We start from the raw sequence: 19,842 nt of genomic DNA on the forward strand, positions 1-19,842 counted from the left end.
TCTTCGGATACTTGAATTCGGCAAGCCAATAGCAGCATTGAACTTTTTGTTGCACTGTGAACGCCATTTTAATTACAGCTATGTCAACAGCAATGACCAAATGTTGCCAGCATCACACATAAAACTTAAAATGTCCCTCTTTCATTTGCCGCAAATTTCATTTTCCTATCTCCATTATTATGCGAGTTATTAAACTTTCTTATTGGTAAATTTTGTCCCGGACACAGTGTATATCAGATGAAATAAGTAGAACTGTAGAACTATAGGTGAATCCGACGATATTTTGAACCAAATATGATCTGTCAGTTTAAATAATATAAAATTATTCCCAGACGTTTGCAAAAACTCCAAGAAAAGGTTAAATACGATAAAGCTCTAGAAATTCTAGAAGATGCTAGAGGAGAGCATGGAAACCATCCGATGTCTGAATAAACTCAAAGATGATGGCTGCAAAAGGGTATCTGTCAGATACAGGGGTGGGGGGGGAGCCATTAATCCTTCCCATTGAAGGCTTTAAGGAACCAACCTGGACAAATACCCAATGTCCCATCCCTACCTTCCCGTGGTGCAGCTGTTAGTAAGCATAATTTTACGAGCTGAACTACAGGGAGGGGCTACTCATCAATTAGCACTGGTCAGCTTGATGAGTTAATGACTGAATTTGGTATAATTTTCCTCTATTCAATACCTAATTCCCTCTTTACCCTTTCCTATCCAGTCCTCTGACTGAACTCTTACTTTCTCCGACCCCGACGGCATTAGAGCATTCGAGGCCTAGGGGTTCAGTTCCCTTTCCTTCCTCCTCTTTCTACTTTTCTGTTCCTAGTGCTGACCTGCTATGGCACTAAAATCGTCCTCCAGTGGCTTAAGGAGGGAAAGCTGGTGATCAACAAGATCTCCCAGCTAGGTCCAATGGACCTGTCGACCAAAGCAGGTGTGATCCTCCAGATATTCTGTGGGTTGTGTGTGAATGAAGTAGCCACCAAAACGTTAAAATATGGTGTTCACTTAAATTGGCTACAACTTGCCATTTTCACTCCAATGATCCTCAAAATCTGTGCTTCAGTGGCTCACCATGATAATATCTTTGAAAAATATTGGAGTGCAAGAGGTCAAATGACTTTATTGTCAAACACCTGGCATTAGAAAACAACAACAACTCAAAGATGATGCTAAAAATGCAATAAAGAAGCACACAGGCTTAAACCGAGCAAAAATATTTCAACATATAAGTTCTAAATTTTACAGGAGAGGAAAACATTCAATTCTTGCAAGGAGTCTATAATAAAATTTCAGAAAGATGCCTTGAGTTTGATGCTAAACTACACATATCAAGGCTTGTAACTAACAAACGGAATGTTTCTAGACATGGGTTCCTACAGGGCCGACTTTAAGCCGATTGGACTGATTTATCCCAATCAGGCCCCATACCTAAAAGTAGCCTACTATAAGAAAATGCGCAGTTGACCTGGAAAGTGGCACTGACGAGCTAGAACAGGAAAGTAAGTGAATAACATAAAAGTGGCTGATACAGATGGCTACATGCTTCGTGAAGAAACTGACACAGAAATCAGTTCTGCCATCTGAGATTAAAAACCCCAGAAAAATGCCTCAGTTTCTTGCTTGCAACAATAGATCTATTGCATTTCCAAATTTATTTATTGTCCTTCGGATTTTCGTCACACTCCCAGCAACTCTGGCATTGGGGGAAAGGAGTTTTTCCATTCTTAAACTGATCAGTGTAGCAAAAGCATTTGCATTATGTGGTAATTATGTCGATTGAATGTGAAATTAGCATGAATTTAAACTTAGAAAAAATCCTGAAAAAAGACTTTCCAGAAGAAGATAATTTCTCACATTAAAAGCAGTGATAATAATATGCTATTTTATTATCTATTCATGTTAAGTGATATTCAGAATTAATAAAAAAAGGTAAATGTATCCCCGTAACATGCCATGAAGGCACTTGGGGGGCATGGAGGTAGAGCCCCATGCTTTCCATGACCTGGCACTAGAATGAGGTGGTGTGGTCGGCACCACGCTCTGACCGCCTTTTACCCCCGGGAAAGACCCGGTACTCAATTTTATAGAAGGCTGAGTGAACCTCGGGGCCGTTCTGAAAGTTTGGCAATGAGAAAAAATCCTGTCACCACCCGGGATCGAACCCCGGACCTTCCAGTCCGTAGCCAGCTGCTCTACCAACTGAGCTACCCGGCCGCCATTCAGAATTAATATAAATAAAAATATAAATTATTTCCTAATACTTCTGTTCTTAATTTTTCTATTTCGATTAAAAATAAATAAGTAATTGATTAAATGGCGATCTTACTCCTGTTAATTATGTAAGCATGTGCGGCTTACAGCTGTTTCAGTGCTACTTGACACCATCCTCAGAGCCTTCTGTATCTCGGCGTCATCTCAACTTCGCTTACACGAGTAAGATCGCCATTTAATCAATTATTTATATTCAAGTGTTAAAAGTAGTGTACGAAAGATTCAGCATGGATTAACAATAAATGTAATATTTTCATTAAGCCATTTTCCAGACCTTAAACCAGGCGATTTTCTAACTATCTAGACTATCTAAAGATAATCAACATATTATTTGTACACTTAATTTTCTTTAAATCACATGTATTTCCTAATAAATATTTTGGTTGATTAAATTAAACAATTGAGTAAGGGACAAACTAGAAATTAGCAACAAAACTGAAGGATGCGAAAAACTGTCTACAGCTCTACACGAAATAAAATATTTCTTGATTGATTTTCATTGTATAGTAGAGATAGGCCTATGTCTATAATAAATGTTATTTAATGGGATAGATTCTGGCCAAATAATGTTTCCAATTGGGCCCCACAACTCCCAAGGTCGGCCCTCAGTTCCTAAATGGAAATTGTTCATATTAATCACCTCTGCTGCCCCTTAAAGTTTGTAACGTAGTCACTGAAACACACTGTATAATATAGACTGTTGAAGCTACGTTGTACAAGTCAGTGGCTTGAAATATGTTGTGTACTACTCACAGCTGTGTTGTAGTTCTCGTTGTACTCTTGTGGGTCGATGTTCTGCACGTACACATCCTGCTGGTTGTTGTAGCTGGGCTGGGCATACGCCGCGTTCCTCTGTGGTTCTTGGGGCGGTGCCTGAGGGGCCTGCTTGTAAGGACTCTGTCCTCTGTACGCTGGTTGCTGGTTGTTGCTATTGGCGTTGGTCTGCCTACTTCCCTGGTTGCCGTTGTATTGACTGTAGTCTGCTGTATATGACAACATAGTTTAGAAATGAGAGATGTATTAGAATTTCTTTAGAACAGGAACCCTTTGTTTACATTACAGATATGAAATTATTAAGATCAGCAAATGATATAGATTAAGTAATGGAAATGAAAATATTAGATAGAGTTAAACATTTTCAGTTTAACTTTCAGTATAAAATAAAAGAAGTTGAAGTAGATTATTTAGTAAGCAGGATTTCATACACAGGAAAAATTCAACAAGAATCACTAATAGGACTGGATGGGTGCTAAATTTTATAACACAGTAAAACATGTTTTGTGGAACTGGGATGTGTGAAAAGAAATCAGAAGTATGGTGTATAAATGTTATTACATGCCTGTAGTTATGTATGGTGCTGAGACCTGGACCATGACAAAGAAAGACATGGAGTAGGCAAGAGAAATGAAAGTTTTTAAGAAACATAGAAAAGAAAACAAGAAGGGTCAAAATCATAAATGAAGTTATTAGACAGATATTATACCATATAGCAGTTTATTTTTAATATGCTTGCTGAACATTTAAGAGCTCTACTTTTAGGACTGGCTGTCAAAAAATATTTTAAATATCAACAACAAAATGTCTGAAATAGTAATAAATTACAAAACAAAAATTTACATGTCAAGTGGACGGTACTGGGTGTTGAAGAAGTATGCGCACTAATGCCTAATTCTGATTGATGAAAATGAAAAATTAAGAATAAATGATTCCCACATCCGACATTAACCAGAAAATAATTTTTCTACAATAGTGCGTTAAGTTGTATTTTACCCACTGCTGTGAGCCTTTAAAATACTAACGTGTAAAAAATAGTAAGTACTAATCACTTTATGTACTACTATTTATTTTACGCCCTGCCAAAGAAAATGTAGTGTAATATTCACTGTACAAATTTAATTCAGTAAGAAATTAATGCATTACTTCGATCTTTCATGATGTAAATATTACACATAACACAAATAAGTAACAAATTTATATTTATATTTTAGCCCGTAATATGTAATAGTCATTGCAGCAAGATATAGCATTCAACTTTTTCTAACCGCTTTGTTGATTATGGCCGGTTTAGACGGCCATGAAATCGTGATAGTTTAGACGGCCATGAAATCGTGATCATAAATAAAACAGGTTGTCATTCCATGAATACTTACTTCTTATGGTTCTGATTAGACAGTCATGACATTGTGATCTTATAACCTCTCCAACTTGAAAAATTTATTTAATGTAAATCTTAGAAAAAACATTGTATGATACACATTCGTAAAGTTATCTTTTTGGCCCTTGTGTGTTTGCGAAACGAGGGGAGGCCGAGTTTTACAAACATTACACTCGTGCCAAAAAGAGAACCTTCACGAACTTGTATCATAAATAACTATTGGAGAGTTACATATCTCCAAGGGAAAAGGAACTAATTGAAGGAATAATTTGAGTAGTTTCTAGACATTTTGACTTACCGACATCTCTGTACAGCTCCACATCTTCGTCATACAGGTTGTAGTAGGGATCATAGTTGGTGGGGTCGTAGCGCTGGGAATTATTATACACGTTTTGGCTTGCTGGTGCCTGAACTGCTGGTTGCTGCTGGACATATGTTACCGGGGCCACACTAGGTTCCACCCTGTGAATAAATTTATTGTTAATAATCTCATAATTCCAAAATCATTATGTATTTATGACTTAAGACTCAACATTATCATCACTCAAGTCATATTCTAATAAACATTCAGTTCTCCAAAATACGTTATTGCTTGTCTACAGAATTAAAGGGTTTTGAAAATGTAAATGGTAATAGAAAAAACAGTTTTTGTAACATTTTTCTTTTAATTTCCTGATTTCGTGGTATATTTTTTGATATTTCTTCTAAATCTGTTTTGGAATACATGTCGTTTCCATGGATGATACTATATGACTTACAAGTAGAGGACAGGTAAAGACGCGCGCATTTTGGACACTCATATATTGTGTCCATTCTGCTGCCTCCAAATTTCTGTGAGAGCGAAAAATGGTCAGTAAATTTTTACCTGCAACCCTCTCATTTAGAGGAAGAGTTTTTTCCAACTTTTCTTTCCATGAATATTACGCTGAGGAATTTGGGATCCTTAAAAATCCATCGCCCTAGGATGAGTTTGAACCCAGGAAACTCGTATCAATTGGAATGCAAAATCGACTGACAAACATAATAATATTAGTATCGTACAATTCATTTTTTATTTTTTCAGATAAATCGGTTCAAGATTATAAATTTATTTTAAAGTTTTTCAGTCATATGATTTATCATTTTTGCAAATTATTATTTGCTAATACATCTTACAGAAGAAAATTTATTAACGTTTTCGCCTATACGGCATCATCAGATATTCAAAATGTTACAACGAAATCTAAACGTAAGTCAATAAGGTATTCACAGTAATAAGCATAACAATGATTTAAATAATTGATCATGAGTTACATGTAATAAAATCTGATATTTGTGTGAGAAATGCTCAATTTGACTGATTTGTGTAGTTTTGCCGACTTGCCGAAAAGTAAAAATATGAAATATAAATTTGAATGTAAATTACATAGAACTCATGTTACATATTGTTGAATGTCGCTATTATATGTATATAAAAATTGTTAAAATTGATAAAATGTAAAATATTTGAAATATTTGTACTTATTGTCTGTGCGAGACAGATTCTACATGATATTATGCAATTATTTCTGATGTTACTATTAAAATGTTGTAATAGTGTATGTCTTATATGCAACACATTTGTTGAAATCTTCTATATACAGGGTATATCAAAAGTCCGGTAACACTTTCAGTATTTTATTACACAAAAACTACTAATGATAGCACTTTCAAACACACGTGAGTTTAAAGTCAAACTCTCAAAGTTCTGTTTACACTTTACAGAGATTCAATGTGTGAACCACGAGTGACTCGGCAGATGCCCAAACGATAATCAAACTCTTCCCATACCCTTTTCAACATATCCTCTGTGACCGTGGTGGCAGCTTCTCGAATTCTGGTTTTTAGTTCCTCTAAATCACGTGGCAAAGGCGGTACAAACACACGGTCCTTTAGATACCCCCATAGAAAAAAGTCACATACAGTCATATCGGGTGACTTGGTGGCCATGTCATGAAACATCTGTCCCTTACTCCAGCACGTCTTATCCAACGATCAGACATCTCCGTATTCAGGTAAGCACGAACTGCATTGTGGAAATGTGGTGGAGCTCCATCTTGCTGAAAGATGAAATCGTCATCGAGATCTTGTCTAAGTTGAGGCACCAACCATTGCTCCAATATGTCCAGATATGAATGTCCAGTCACAGTAGCCTCAATGAAGAAGAAAGGTCTGTACAGTTTTCGTTGTGACAATGCGCAGAAAACATTCACCTTTGGTGAATCACGCTCATGTTCAATGATTCTGTGAGGTTTCTGTGTACCCCAAACACGACAGTTGTGCTTGTTACTTTTCCCCACTCGTATGGAATGTCGCTTCGTCGCTGAAAATTAAGCGGCTGAATAACTTTGAGAGTTTGACTTTAAACTGACGTGTGTTTGAAAGTGCTATCATTAGTAGTTTTTTGTGTAATAAAATATTGAAAGTGTTACCGGATTTTTGATATGCCGTGTTATGATTGTTCACCAGGTTCTTGACTTGTTGTGTGTGTGTGGAATGGGTGCGGCATTCATTCATTCCAGCAAGTCGGCAAAACTACACAAATCAGTCAAATTGAGCATTTCTCACACCAATATCAGATTTTATTACATATAATTCATAATCAATTATTTAAATCATTGTTATGCTTATTACTGTAATTACGTTATTGACTTACATTTAGATTTCGTTGTAACATTTTGAATATCTGATGGTGCCGTATAGGCGAAAATGTTAATCAGTTTTAAATAATTGATTAAATGGCGATCTTATGCGTGTTAATTGTGTAAGCATGTGCGGCTTACAGCTGTTTCGGTGCTTCTTCACACCATCCTCAGAGCCTACTAGATCTCGGCGTCATCTCGAACTTCGCTGCCTGTTGTGTGGGTGCATTCGATTGTTGAAAAGTGTAGAGATGTGGTGTCAAATAGTGTGTGTGTTCTGAAATTGATCTGTGTGTTGAGAATTTGATTAGGGTGTTTTTTAGTGTGTCTGTATATTTCATATTGTTCTAGTGTGTTGAGTTTTTGGTTTTTGGGTTGTATGTGTAGGATTTCCATGTCTGTATTTATGTTATTGTATGTGTGGTTAGTATTAGTTATGTTCGGCAGTGAAGTTCAAGATGACGCCGAGATCTAGTAGGGTCTGAGGATAGTGTGAAGAAGCACCGAAACAGGTGTAAGCTGCACATGCTTAAGCTACGGTTTGGCTACGACGATCTTCGTCGAACGAACATCGCTGACGATTGAAATCGCCAGCGGTCATCGTCAGAGAGTGGTTTCTTTACAGGCGAACTCCGTAGATCGATAGTAAATTGTTTTATATAGTTGACCATGTCTGATCAGCTGATAATATATGTGGATGACAATATGATAACGTTCTAATATAAGTTTTGCCTTGAAAAACAAGTACGGATCTTTAAAGTACCGGCAGTTAATGTCGTGTTTAGAAATAGATATACAGAGGGGTTTATTAATTCACTGATAAAGACATTTTGAAAATTAACCCACCAATTTTAAGGAATATTTCAGACTTTCTTCCGAACAATTTCATTTTGTCTTAAGTTCAATTGAAAATGATATTGTAAGATTATCCACAAAATTTATTCACAAACAATAAGCCCAACTGAAAGATAAGCATAACTTTAAGGTAAAAACTAATTATATAAACACTTTATTTTTACTTTTTACAATGTTATTTTTTCATTTAGGAGCATTTATTTAGGAAATAATGTTACAAATAAAAGAAATAATGTGAGGAGGTTGTTGCACTTCTCTCCTTTGCTCGGAATTCCACTTCACTTACTATTTCACACTCTAACTTTTGCTTCAGTAGCTAAATCTGCCGCATCGTGTGTGTATCCTTCAATTATGAATCACTTTACTCAATTGTATTAACAGTTTGCAAAATATAGATTTGTTATTGGCTCATGTCGAACGGGGATTTGTGTTTAATCAATTAATATCTCATCTTCATTAGTGGAGAAGTTGCAGAAAGATTTCTGTTTTACCGCCATTATGGTATATATGATGTATAAATCACATGTTATTAAATGATTTAATTCATAACCTACTGTAATTTTACAATTGGTTTCTCGGCGATGTTCGCCAGGTTTTTGCCTCCAAGGCAAATGCCGACGATGTTCGTCGAGCCCAGCGACGTTCGTTGACGTTCATCGCTGTAAAGAAACCATGCACATTCAAATCAACGGGACAGAATCCCAGCGAAGATCGCCAGTGATGATCGTCGGCGAAGATCGCCAGTGATGATCGTCGGCGAAGATCGCTGTAGCCAAACCGTAGCTTTACACAACACGAGTAAGATCGCCATTTAATCAATTATTTATATTCAAGTGTTAAAAGTAGTGTACGAAAGATTCAACATGGATCATAAATTTTCTTCTGTAAGATGTATTAGCAAATAATAATTTGCAAAAATGATAAATCATATGATTGAGAAACTTTAAAATAAATTTATAATAATAATATTAGCCCAAAAAATCCCTTGAAGGGCAAGGGCTTCTTGCTATAAGCAAGACAGCTTGATATGTGTGATCCTGAAAAGATAATCCTATAATGTTCAGACTGTCTACCGGATTACATGCAACCCTTCACCTTCTTCGCTATAATCGATTATCATCTTAATCTCACTCAGATACTAGATAACCACTACAATTGATGAAGTGTCATAAAATAAAGCAATTAAGATAAAAGTATTTTGTATTTGTATTTAAAATACTGGGATGTCAGTATTTTGCCCACCCCTGGACACACTGATAATATTTTAAACGACTTAGAAAACCTGATAAAACAGACAGCATTTCCATTTCTATACCCAGAAATTCTGTAGACAAAGTGGAGACTATCTCACAGTTGTTGCAGCTTACATCTACTGTACCTGTGTGGTGAAGTGGGTGCGATGCTATCCTTTTCAGGCAGTGGTTTCCTGTTCAGTCTGTTGGCATTATCTTGTAGTGGTCTATCGAACGATTCGCTCTTGTCATTGTCTGCTTGTGCCTCGGTTGAAGTCAGGTTGATCCTTGTCTTGGTCGGACGTCTCTGACGTCGTGACGTCACCGGTGGTTTGCTCCGTGTGTATGAAGGAGATTTCACCGTAGTACTGAATGTGACGTCTACGTCATTAGAAGGTAGAGAGGGGGTGACGGAAGTACTTGGCAGAGGAGTTGTTTGTGGTCGGCGAACTCTATGTCTTGTGTGCGAACTGGGATGATCTTTGGATGGCCTACGGCGTATCGTATAGGTTTCAGGTGTGGTATGGTCACTCAGATCAATATTAGATGTCGTATATTCGGCATTAGGGTTTGAAAAGGGTCTGGGTGTTTTGTTTATTGGCCTTCGACGCCTTGGTTTTAATCGAGTGGTGGTTGGGATTGTAGTGGTAGTGCCGTTTGCATGATGGACAAGGACAAACTCTGTGACCGGATTTTGATTTGCATGTTCAGAACTAGGTTCAAAATATACGTTTTCTCCTGCCTGATGTGGTGGAATCGCGACATCAGATTGTGGATGGAACATTGTTTTCGCTATATCATAAATTGAATCTAAAAGCTCATTTGACGGTCGGGTACTCGTCTGTATTGCGGCATATATAATAGGTGTAGTTGTTTTATGATTGACATGTGTAGTGGGTAGTTTTACAGTAGTATAATCTGGCAACGCTGATGTGGTGAGTTCTACATCTGAGTTAAACCTTTGCCCTGTGGGTTTATCTGATATTTTATAATTGGGTTGTGTTGGAGTTGTAAGCTCAACATCTATATTTCCCTTTTGATATGGAGTTGTGCTCTGCCAGTTGTTAAGACTGTCCCAACTGTCGTATTGTATTGTACTACTTGTGGTAAGATACTCGGTTGTTGTTGATGTCATCGTTGTTGTTGAGGGAATTGTTGGAGTGTAGGTAGTTGTGGTTATTGGCCTATGATTTTCTGGTATTCTCTCATTCCTAAGTGGCTTGATAGTATCATTTTCTTCAACCAATCCTTGATTATGTAACTGACCTATTTTCTTTGGTTTGGTTGAGAACACCACTGGCTCTACAAGTGGTTTGGGGGGTGTTAGTTCGGTTGAAGGGTTAAAAGAATCGTGGTACTTATAAATGTTACTACTTGCTGTAGTTGCTGTGAAGGGGTGTGGTTGTTCCCGTATTGAAGATGGTAATGGAGTAGCAGTCGGTGCATTTACTTTCTCTCTGGTATGAGATTGTGTCGTTACTTCTTGTTGATGATACAGACTGTCTTCATAATAAGAATTCTTTGGAACTTTGACATCAACAGCAGATTTTGTGGTGTAATCATGGTCAAAATTCTGCGGAAATCTTTCTACATTTTCTTCTGGTCTTCTTAGAGGACCTCTTCGTGGAGGTTTCGAAGTTTGGGCGGGAACTGTAACAACTTCTAAGATCGGGTGTAGTGAATGAGCGTTGTTATTGATTCCTGGGGCAGCTATTGACTCGTATGACTCTTGATTGTTGACTCTTTGAGCATGAGGCTGGGTTGTACTAACTATGAGAGGGTTTCTTTCTGATGTATAAAGAGCTGCGTTTTCTTCTTCTAGAGAGTATTTATAATACGCATCTTCTGGTGACAAAGTGGCAGTGTCATGGACCTTCAGGCCTTCTGCTTGATTTTCTACCGGCCTTTGAGAATGTATATGGACAGGATTAGCATAGAAATTACCATCTTCTCCAGAGTAAAATGGCACTGTTAGTGGATTTGGATTGGCAGGATGAACTGCAGTAGCTACTCCAGAATATGGTGTTCGTGTTGTGCTGGTTGATTGGTCTTTCTCAAAAACATCCTGTGCAATTTCAACGTTTGTACTGTCTGGTTTTCCTTGATTGTTTTTCCTCTGATCTTCAAGCTCTTCCCTGTGAGTTTCTTTTCCTTCAGATGCATCCTGATTGTAAGCATTTTCTGAGTTCTGAGGAGGATAATATTCTTTAATGTATTCAGTTGTATGCGTCTGAGTTGGTCTCTTCCTTGGTTTGAGCCTAGTAGACTGAGTAGTTCTTGGTCGTTGCCTTATCCTTGGTCTCCTTGTTGTCGTTACCTCATCTGTTGTAACTGGATTTTGTTGTGTAGTTGATTTAATACTGTCATTTTCAGTCTGATAGTAATTCACTTCTGAATGTTCATTATTATTCCCTCTAACAGTAGAAGGGTTTTCTTGACTAGATGAACTTTGCTTCCCTCTTAATTTGTCTAAATACTCATCAAAATCAAAATCCAGATTTGCAAAAGGATTTTCAAAATTTTTGTATTTATTGAGATCTTCAAAAAATTCCGGCGGTGGAGATGGAAATCTGTCTTCTGTTACTGTTTCAACATGTGCGTCTTTATCTTGATTTGTTGGCCTCTTCTCATTTGACGAAGACTCTTTTTGGGATGTTGATTGTTCTCTGTGTGGTAACTTTTGACTGTCATGATTTCCTTCATAAGCTTCCTCAGAAGATGATTGTCTTTGAGGCTCCCTGTTATAGCTTTGAGGTGGTTTTTCGTTTTGGCTTGCTTTATAATATGGCTGTCTCTCATCTTTATACCTCGTTTCAACTTGTGTATTACCTCGATTGTAGTTCTGAGACCCTGAATTCGTTTCTGGCCTTCTCACCGTCTCTGGCCTTTCAAATCGCTGACGTTCCTCTTCCAAAACCTCGTCATCATAATACGATTTATCATCATAATTTTGTGGTCTCCTGTCGTCATATACCTCTTCCTGGTAGTCATTTGTCTGCGGTTTACCGGGTTTGTAACTTTGTCCACTACTCTGCACTGGCAACTTCACACTCTCATATTCTTGATATGGGGTGGAAGTTGTGTCACTATGAAGGACCACATCATGATTTTGCACTGCAAAAGTTTGACTGCCATCATTTTGAGCAGGGGAAACATTTCTAGTGTTTGACGTAGTGTGTGCAAACGCTTGACTTCCATCATTTTGAGCAGGGAAGACATTCCGGGTGTTTGACGTAGTGTGTGCAAACGCTTGCCTGCCATCGTTTTGAGCAGGGAAGATATTCCGGGTGTTTGACGTAGTGTGTGCAAATGCTTGACTGCCATCATTTTGAGCAGGGAAGACATTCCGGGTGTTTGACGTAGTGTGTGCAGGCGCCTGATTTTGAGGTCTCTGCACATTCCTGTGTGGTTTTTCAGTGAGATTCTCGTTTGGAATGTTCGGTTGTCTTATATTTTGACTTGTGGAAAGAGGTCTCAGATATTCATTGTTTTGGTGCCTATGTTGTTGGCTACTGTAGGTTGGTGCAACTGTGGATGGCAACTTGGTATACAAGTCAGGGTTTAACCTTGGCCTGTCTGAGACTCCTCTCTCGTTATCCTTGTACAAAACACCTACAAATCCTCCATCGTCCCCATAAGGATTTGTGTTGGGCCTGAAAGGACCTTCAGTCTGTGTTTGTGGTGTCACCTGTGGTCTTACAGCTTGGTCCTCATGTTTTTGTGACTGTGCATGAGTTCGTTGCCGATGTTCATTATAGGCCGGTGGGACCGGTTCAGTGGAATGCGGGAGAGGTGACCAGTCTTCATCTTGTTGTTGCTGTTGTTCTCTTAGTAGTTTCTGCCAACTGTGTTTAATTTCGTGTTGTTTTGAGTTAAAATGTGGTGCTTCTGTCTGTTGAGGCAGTGGAGGAGGCGGAGGTACAAGATGGTGGCTAGTCTCTCTTTGTTCATGTTTGTGTATCTCATCGAATGATAGCGTGTCGTGTGGAAAGCCCAGTGAGTTCTGGCCAGCTGGGAGAGTTCTTAGAGTTGTTGCATAGTTTTGAAATGGGACTTGTTGTGCTGGCGGAGGGGACACTGTACTGGAAGGGGTGTACTGGATCGGGGGTGCTGCTGTGTTTGGGCGATCAAAAAGAAGATATGAGTAATTTTCTTCTTGGGGCGCGTTTGGATTTTGGTAAATTATCCCAGGGGTTGCTGGGTCTCTGGATATGATCTGGTTTTGACTTTGCTGTTGTTGATGATTAGGAAGGCTTATGAATCCTGGAGTGGCTGAAGGATTAGCGTAAATTTCTGAATTCTGTTGGAAATTTGTGAAGGAAGTAGGATCGAGCTCGCTTATAGAAAACGCAGGATTCAGATATTGACCATTCTGATTCAAATTGTGGAGAATATTGTTAACGTTTTGTTGCTGAATATTTAGGTTAGGTAAAGGTGGAGGTTGTTGCTGTTGTCGCAGGTCTAGGCCAAGTGGGATAGGCGACGGTTGCTGCGGTCGCAGTTCGATGCTAGGGGCAGGGGATGGCTGAGCTAGATACTGCCTCAGGTTATAGACCGAGCCCACAGGGTTTGGTGTCTGCGGTGGTCTCGGTTTGAAATTATTATTTGTTTGTGTGAACGGTATGTTAGGCGGAGGTCTCTGCCCCGATGTTAGATAGTTCTCTGGACTTCGAAAGTGCCTGATATCAGTGTTTGGAATGTTGGCGTTCAGGATCGGCCTGTAGTCATTGTCTGATGACGGAGGAGGTGCGGGATTAGAAGGTCTCGGCGCAGGGGGTGGGAGAGGAACCGGGGCTGGGTTGTTGCTAGGAGACCCGAAAGTTTGATAACTATTGTAGTTGGCTCCATTGCTGGGCACCGGCACGTTTAGCGAGGAAAATGTGTTCTGTCCCGGTCGGGCTATTGGCAACACTGGACCACCCTGGCCCGGGAACCTACTGATGTTTCAACCGGAAACGAGAGAAAAATAATAAAACTCTATCAGTTCCCATTATTTCTTATTGTAATGTTATTCCATAGAAATGTATTTGCTTTAAGCAATTGCAGACATATGATAATTTAATAGTTGATTATTAATGTTAGTTTTATAAGATGTTTAAGCACCAATATATTGAATAACAATATGCAATTTCAATATAGAATGTAAATATAGCAGTTTTGGTAAAGCTTATGCAGTGAAGGAAGATTTAGTAAGCATATATTAAATAAAACTGATGTTCAGGCAGTACTATAATTAAAATATTAAATTTTATTGCAGTTAAGTTCGATTATTTTTGTATTACTATTTAAATTTCTATCATTATAACGTATTTATTGAAACTATTCATTATTAATACACGAACTTTAAAATTTTTATGTGTAAGGTAATATTATTATGGGGAGAAAGAGGTTAAATTTAATCTCTTTAAATTTTTGAACAATTATAAGAATTAGATTTTAATTAATTGATTAACTAGTGGACTTACTCATGTTAATTATGTAAGATTTGTGCGGCTTGTAGCTGTTTCAGTGCTTCACTTACCATCCTCAGAGCCTACTAGATCACGGCGTCATCTCGAACTTCTCTGCCTGTTATGTGGGTGTGTTTGATTGTTGAAAGGTGTTGAAGAGTGGAGTCAGTGTGTGTGTGTACTGAAATTGATCTGTGTGTTGAGAATTTGATCGGTGTGTGTTTTAGTGTGTTTGTATATTTCGTATTGTTCTAGTGTGTTGAGTTTTTGGCTCTTGGGTTGTATGTGTAGGATTTCCATGTCCGTATTTATGTTATTGTATGTATTATTAGCATTGGTTATGTGATCGACAATCAAACACACCCAGATAACAGGCAGAGAAGTTCGAGAACCATACATACAATAACATAAATACGGACATAGAAATCCTACACATACAACCCAAGAACCAAAAACTCAACACACTAGAACAATATGAAATATACAGACATACTAAAACACACACCGATCAAATTCTCAACACACAGATCAATTTCAGTACACACACACACTGACTCCACTCTTCAACACTTTTCAACAATCAAACACACCCACATAACAGGCAGAGAAGTTCGAGATGACGCCGTGATCTAGTAGGCTCTGAGGATGGTGCGTGAAGCACTGAAACAGCTGTAAGCTGCACAAATCTTACATAATTAACACGAGTAAGTCCACTAGTTAATCAATTAATTATATTCAAGTGTTAAAAATAGTGTACGCAAGATTCAAAATGGATTAATTAGATTTTGGTTTTTAATAATGGTCTACAAATGCTTACTAAATCTCCCCCCAAATTAAACTAAAATAATTAGAACCTTATTTAAATTTAATATAATTTATTATGAAAAATCTCTCTATCTGATATTAAACCATTCTCATGCATTATAGATAATTTTATAGCATTTGTAGAAATCCAAGTAACTAATAAACATTTTATCAAAATAGAAGTGTAGCAGCCTACCTCTTATGACCAAAGTCTCGTTGTCTTCTGTTGCTAACGAGCTCTTTGCAGATCCATTATTAGTATAGAATAGTAGTTTAGTATTTACAGTTGTGCTAGTTTACACTCATGGAATGTTACAATGAGTTTATTTGATTATTTATAGCTATGCAAGTGAGGATGGAAGTATTCCCTTACCAGATGGAAAAGTTTCTACATTAGGTTTATGTTATGATAGGCTTTTTTTATTAAAAGTGCCCACAGAATGGTATGATAAAACATTAAGCCAGTATAATGAAAAATTAGTCTGTTCTATGCATGATATTCTGAGTATAAATGTGTTCTAAGAAGATAAAGTGCTTTGAAACGCATGTAGTCGGAGTGTAATCAAATTATTGGGCAAGAGACATCAAATTCAAGTGGTTTTATGGGAAAAAAAATTGACACATTTAGAAAATAATTTTGTGTTACTTGTGTTGTTTTCCGTCTGCAATTATATTGATATTTATAATAAATCTGTTTCGTTAAAATTGCTATGCTGTTATTTACAATTGAATAGATATAGGGGAGAGTCGGGTAGTATCGGACATCAGGTAATAACGGACAGTGCATTTCTTTCATCTACCACCATATGGTAGTACCTGAATGACATGGTTACGTTTCTCTATGCGACATCACAGAAACGTAACCATGTCAATCAGGTACTATCATCGTGTGGTAGATAAAGAAACTCACTGTCCGATATTACCCGATGTCCGATATTACCTGACTCTCCCCTACTGCTAAATACCAGAACATTTTATATGATTAAAATAATTTAATTTGAAAAGAAAAAGGGAAATGTTAAAAATTCATGTTTACATTTTTCACTTTAACTTTTCTGCTATGAAAATTAGTTCTAGAGTGACAGCTACTGTTGTAATCTGAGTAATTACTTTATAATCCATATCATGTGTTAATAAATGGAACTTTTATAATATAGAAGTAGTAATGAATTTAACATTTGGGGGAATGATAATAAAATTAAAGCAGACATTATTATTTATAATAAATTTATCGAAATTATATGAAAGTTCGTTTGTTTTGATTACGAAAAGTTCGTATACACGATGAACCGTAATTAATGTCATTAATTAATGTGAATGCTCACATTTAAATACATTTATTTTAACATTATTTCCGTTCTCGTTCTCGTTTCCATTCCCAGTTTATTGTGAACCAGCCTTTAGTGCTGCTTAACTTATTGGCTGCATAGAAATTGTTGACTTCAGGACAGCAAAGAAATAAATCATTGTTTATTTCCATAATTCGAATGAAAATGGGCATTTCAGATTAGGAACAACATATAAATTTAATTCAGTGCAGATTATAGCTCTTTTTAAATTTTGAGGTGTTTAAATATTATTTTATATATTGCTTTTTGCATCCATATTAGGGTTAGAGATCCGTTCATCTCTTTCTTTGTGATAAGAGGTTTGCCAATAGTTGCTACATTCTCATGTCTTTATATATTGGACAGAAGATATTCCGCTTGTATGTTTATATGTATAATATAGTAATTATGTAACTATATTATATTCAAGGTCATGACACGGCAATATAAGATAAAATTAGCGATGGTTATGTATAAAACAGTGGATTTACATTAACTTTATATTTGTAATGCTGTTCCTATTTATCGTACCATTTTGTGGGTTCACTATCTAGCTTATTATGAAATAGAAATAGTTTGTGCTATAGGAAATTAATAGCTGATTAGTATAGTGCCAAGAGAAATATATTGGTTACACTGGTTAAAGAAAATCTGTGTATTTCTTCAGTGTTTTTTTTAATATTGAAAGTTACGTATATCTGTATTTAAAAATATTTATGACAGCATGATTGAAAGTACTGTAAAAAATATCCAGTATTTAACAACAAATTATTAACCAAATAGAATATTTGGTTAAAAACAGCAGTAACAATGTTAGAGCAATTTCTCGGACTTATTTGAGTTTTATGATATACCTTAAATGTAATAGTCTCAGACTTTACTGATAAAATCTCTTTCCTGTTTGAATATTTTGCACGGTAGATCTTCTATGTAGTCTATCAGTACCGGTAATAAATGTATTAATATTATGAACTTTATTTCTATCTAAACAGTTATCAATTTGGCAAGCTAGACTTTGGATGCACATTCACGAGTTTATGCAATCGAACGTTTTGCTTTAGTGCAGAGAGAATCTAATTTTATATTTTCTAGGAACTTGTGAACTTCATTTTCAAAATAGAATAAGATGTAAATTCTTAAAAAATGCTTATTGTTACAAATGACATCAATTTTTTAAGTTTACATTTTTAAACATAATGTTTCAGTTATACCTAAATTAACTAAATGCTTAATATTCTTCCATAGGAAATTAAAATGCCTCAGGTTTATTTGAATCGTAATATTATATGAAATACACATCAGAAACTGGATTGCATGGACGTGGACATCTTTATTCTGTTTTTATTTCTCTAATTAATAGTAAATAAAATGGAGGCAAAATACGAATTAAACTACCAATGAAGATATGTTTGTATCTGTTTAGTTATTTACTGTAAGCTTCATGGTCTAACAAAATTTTCCTACAATTGAGGAAAGACTATTAATGTTAAAGATGATAACATTGGACGTTGATAAACTTATCAACGAATAGAATAACACTTACATGAGAAAGTGAAATTATTTGTGTCAGGGATCATTAAAGGTTCGTCGTGTTTGAAGTTGGAATGCACAATTTTGCATTAATTTAGTTAGTAAGTGAGTACATTATGTAATAATTGTAAAGAAATGAGTTTAATTTAATATGAATGAATTTTGGAACACGACCAGTCCTCTAAAGTCAATTCGTAAAATATTAATACAAATTTCATTATGCATTCTTGACATTTTCTTTAACTAGTAAGTTGTTTTCATTTTTCATTATTTATAAATACCCCAAGAACAATAGGTAATACTATAAATGAATATATGAAACTTTAGTAAGTGGCACCACCCATAAGAGTTTTTTTGCAGTAAGCAAAAAAAAAAAAAAAAAAAAGTATTACCATAATTTTTGACGAGATAATGGTACTGAAAATATAAGGAATCTAAAGGAAGAAAGTCCATATTAAAACAATCTCTGTTGTAGAAACAATTGAAAACAATATAATATCTTTACATTAAAAATAAAATATTTTTTTATCTGTACAGTATCTTATCCAGTAAAGTCTGAGTAATGGAAGAAAGATTTATTTACTGAGGTTGCTACTGACAATAAACAGTTGAAAAGCAAACAGATATTTAGAGAAGGGAAGAACAGAGTCTTTGTTTATGTACAAACTTATTAGAAATTTAAACAGCTACTTTTTTCAATTTATTTATAGCATAAGCACATTTAAACTTTAATGCAATCCAAGAGGAGATTTTAGAGATAGATTTAGAGATGATACATGTATTATGGAAAGCTATTAACATTGTTCTGTACAGTAGAAATACACGGTAGCTGGTCAAGAAATACGTAGGTGAAGAGAACACAGTTTATCAGAATTAAAATGCCAGTTAGAGTCAGTTGCCAGGCCAGGTAACAGCTTATTAGAAATTCATGCGTCTCTAATTACGGTCATATGGTTTAATGGATCATGGGATGTATGAGAGAGATCCAGTCCTTGCAATATCCGACACCATCTTTGCAATAATTCGTTTCAATTTCGTTTTGACGTGAAATGTCTATTTTCGACCTACAAGGCAGAAAAATTGTTACATTTTGACAAGAAAGGTTTACTCTGACGGTGCCATGGAAACAGAACTGTAAAATGAACTTCGTGCCTCGTGGTTTTCTATGCAGTCCGTCTCGATCTATTATCTAATTATTGGATAGGTTGTATTCGTCCCGCCTGTGGAAATTGTGGGTTTATTTTTTTGGTGCATGAAGTATATAACAAAAATTTGTAGTGCATTTTGTAAAATATCTCACATCATTCTAGATTCCATTCTTAAGAATATAGCACTAACTATTGTTAAATTTTCCGTTAATATATTAAGGCACAAAATTTAAATGGTTATATTCCAGTAGCTAATGATTTCACTTAAAAGTTTATTTCACAGGCAAATTTCACAGTCCTTGTAGACCTGGAAGTACTGTAATATTAATTTTTTTACCTTTTATTAAACATCATTTTTTATTTTTCGTAAGGTAGTGTAAAATCGACCGTTTATGCCGAACTAAAC

The 19,842-nt window shown here is 36.2% G+C and overlaps 1 protein-coding gene across 10 annotated transcripts in view; it reads right to left on the minus strand.

Annotated features, from left to right (window-relative positions):
• LOC138713849 (nuclear pore complex protein DDB_G0274915-like) overlaps window positions 1-19,842 on the minus strand; it is a 543,049-nt gene that overhangs the window by 66,249 nt on the left and 456,958 nt on the right. For 7 of the 10 annotated variants that reach the window (XM_069846378.1, XM_069846361.1, XM_069846332.1 and 4 more), the window contains exons 8-10: window positions 9,323-14,113; window positions 4,728-4,891; window positions 3,028-3,257 (exon numbers count right to left, since the gene is read on the minus strand). In XM_069846378.1, coding sequence (XP_069702479.1) covers window positions 3,028-3,257; window positions 4,728-4,891; window positions 9,323-14,113 — 5,185 coding nt within the window. The remainder of the gene's footprint in view (window positions 1-3,027; window positions 3,258-4,727; window positions 4,892-9,322; window positions 14,114-19,842) is intronic. The other 3 variants (XM_069846388.1, XM_069846342.1, XM_069846324.1) reach the window with 2 other exon arrangements.

This window comes from Periplaneta americana, chromosome 2, assembly GCF_040183065.1.
Source record: "Periplaneta americana isolate PAMFEO1 chromosome 2, P.americana_PAMFEO1_priV1, whole genome shotgun sequence".
NCBI classification, from domain to species: domain Eukaryota; kingdom Metazoa; phylum Arthropoda; class Insecta; order Blattodea; family Blattidae; genus Periplaneta; species Periplaneta americana.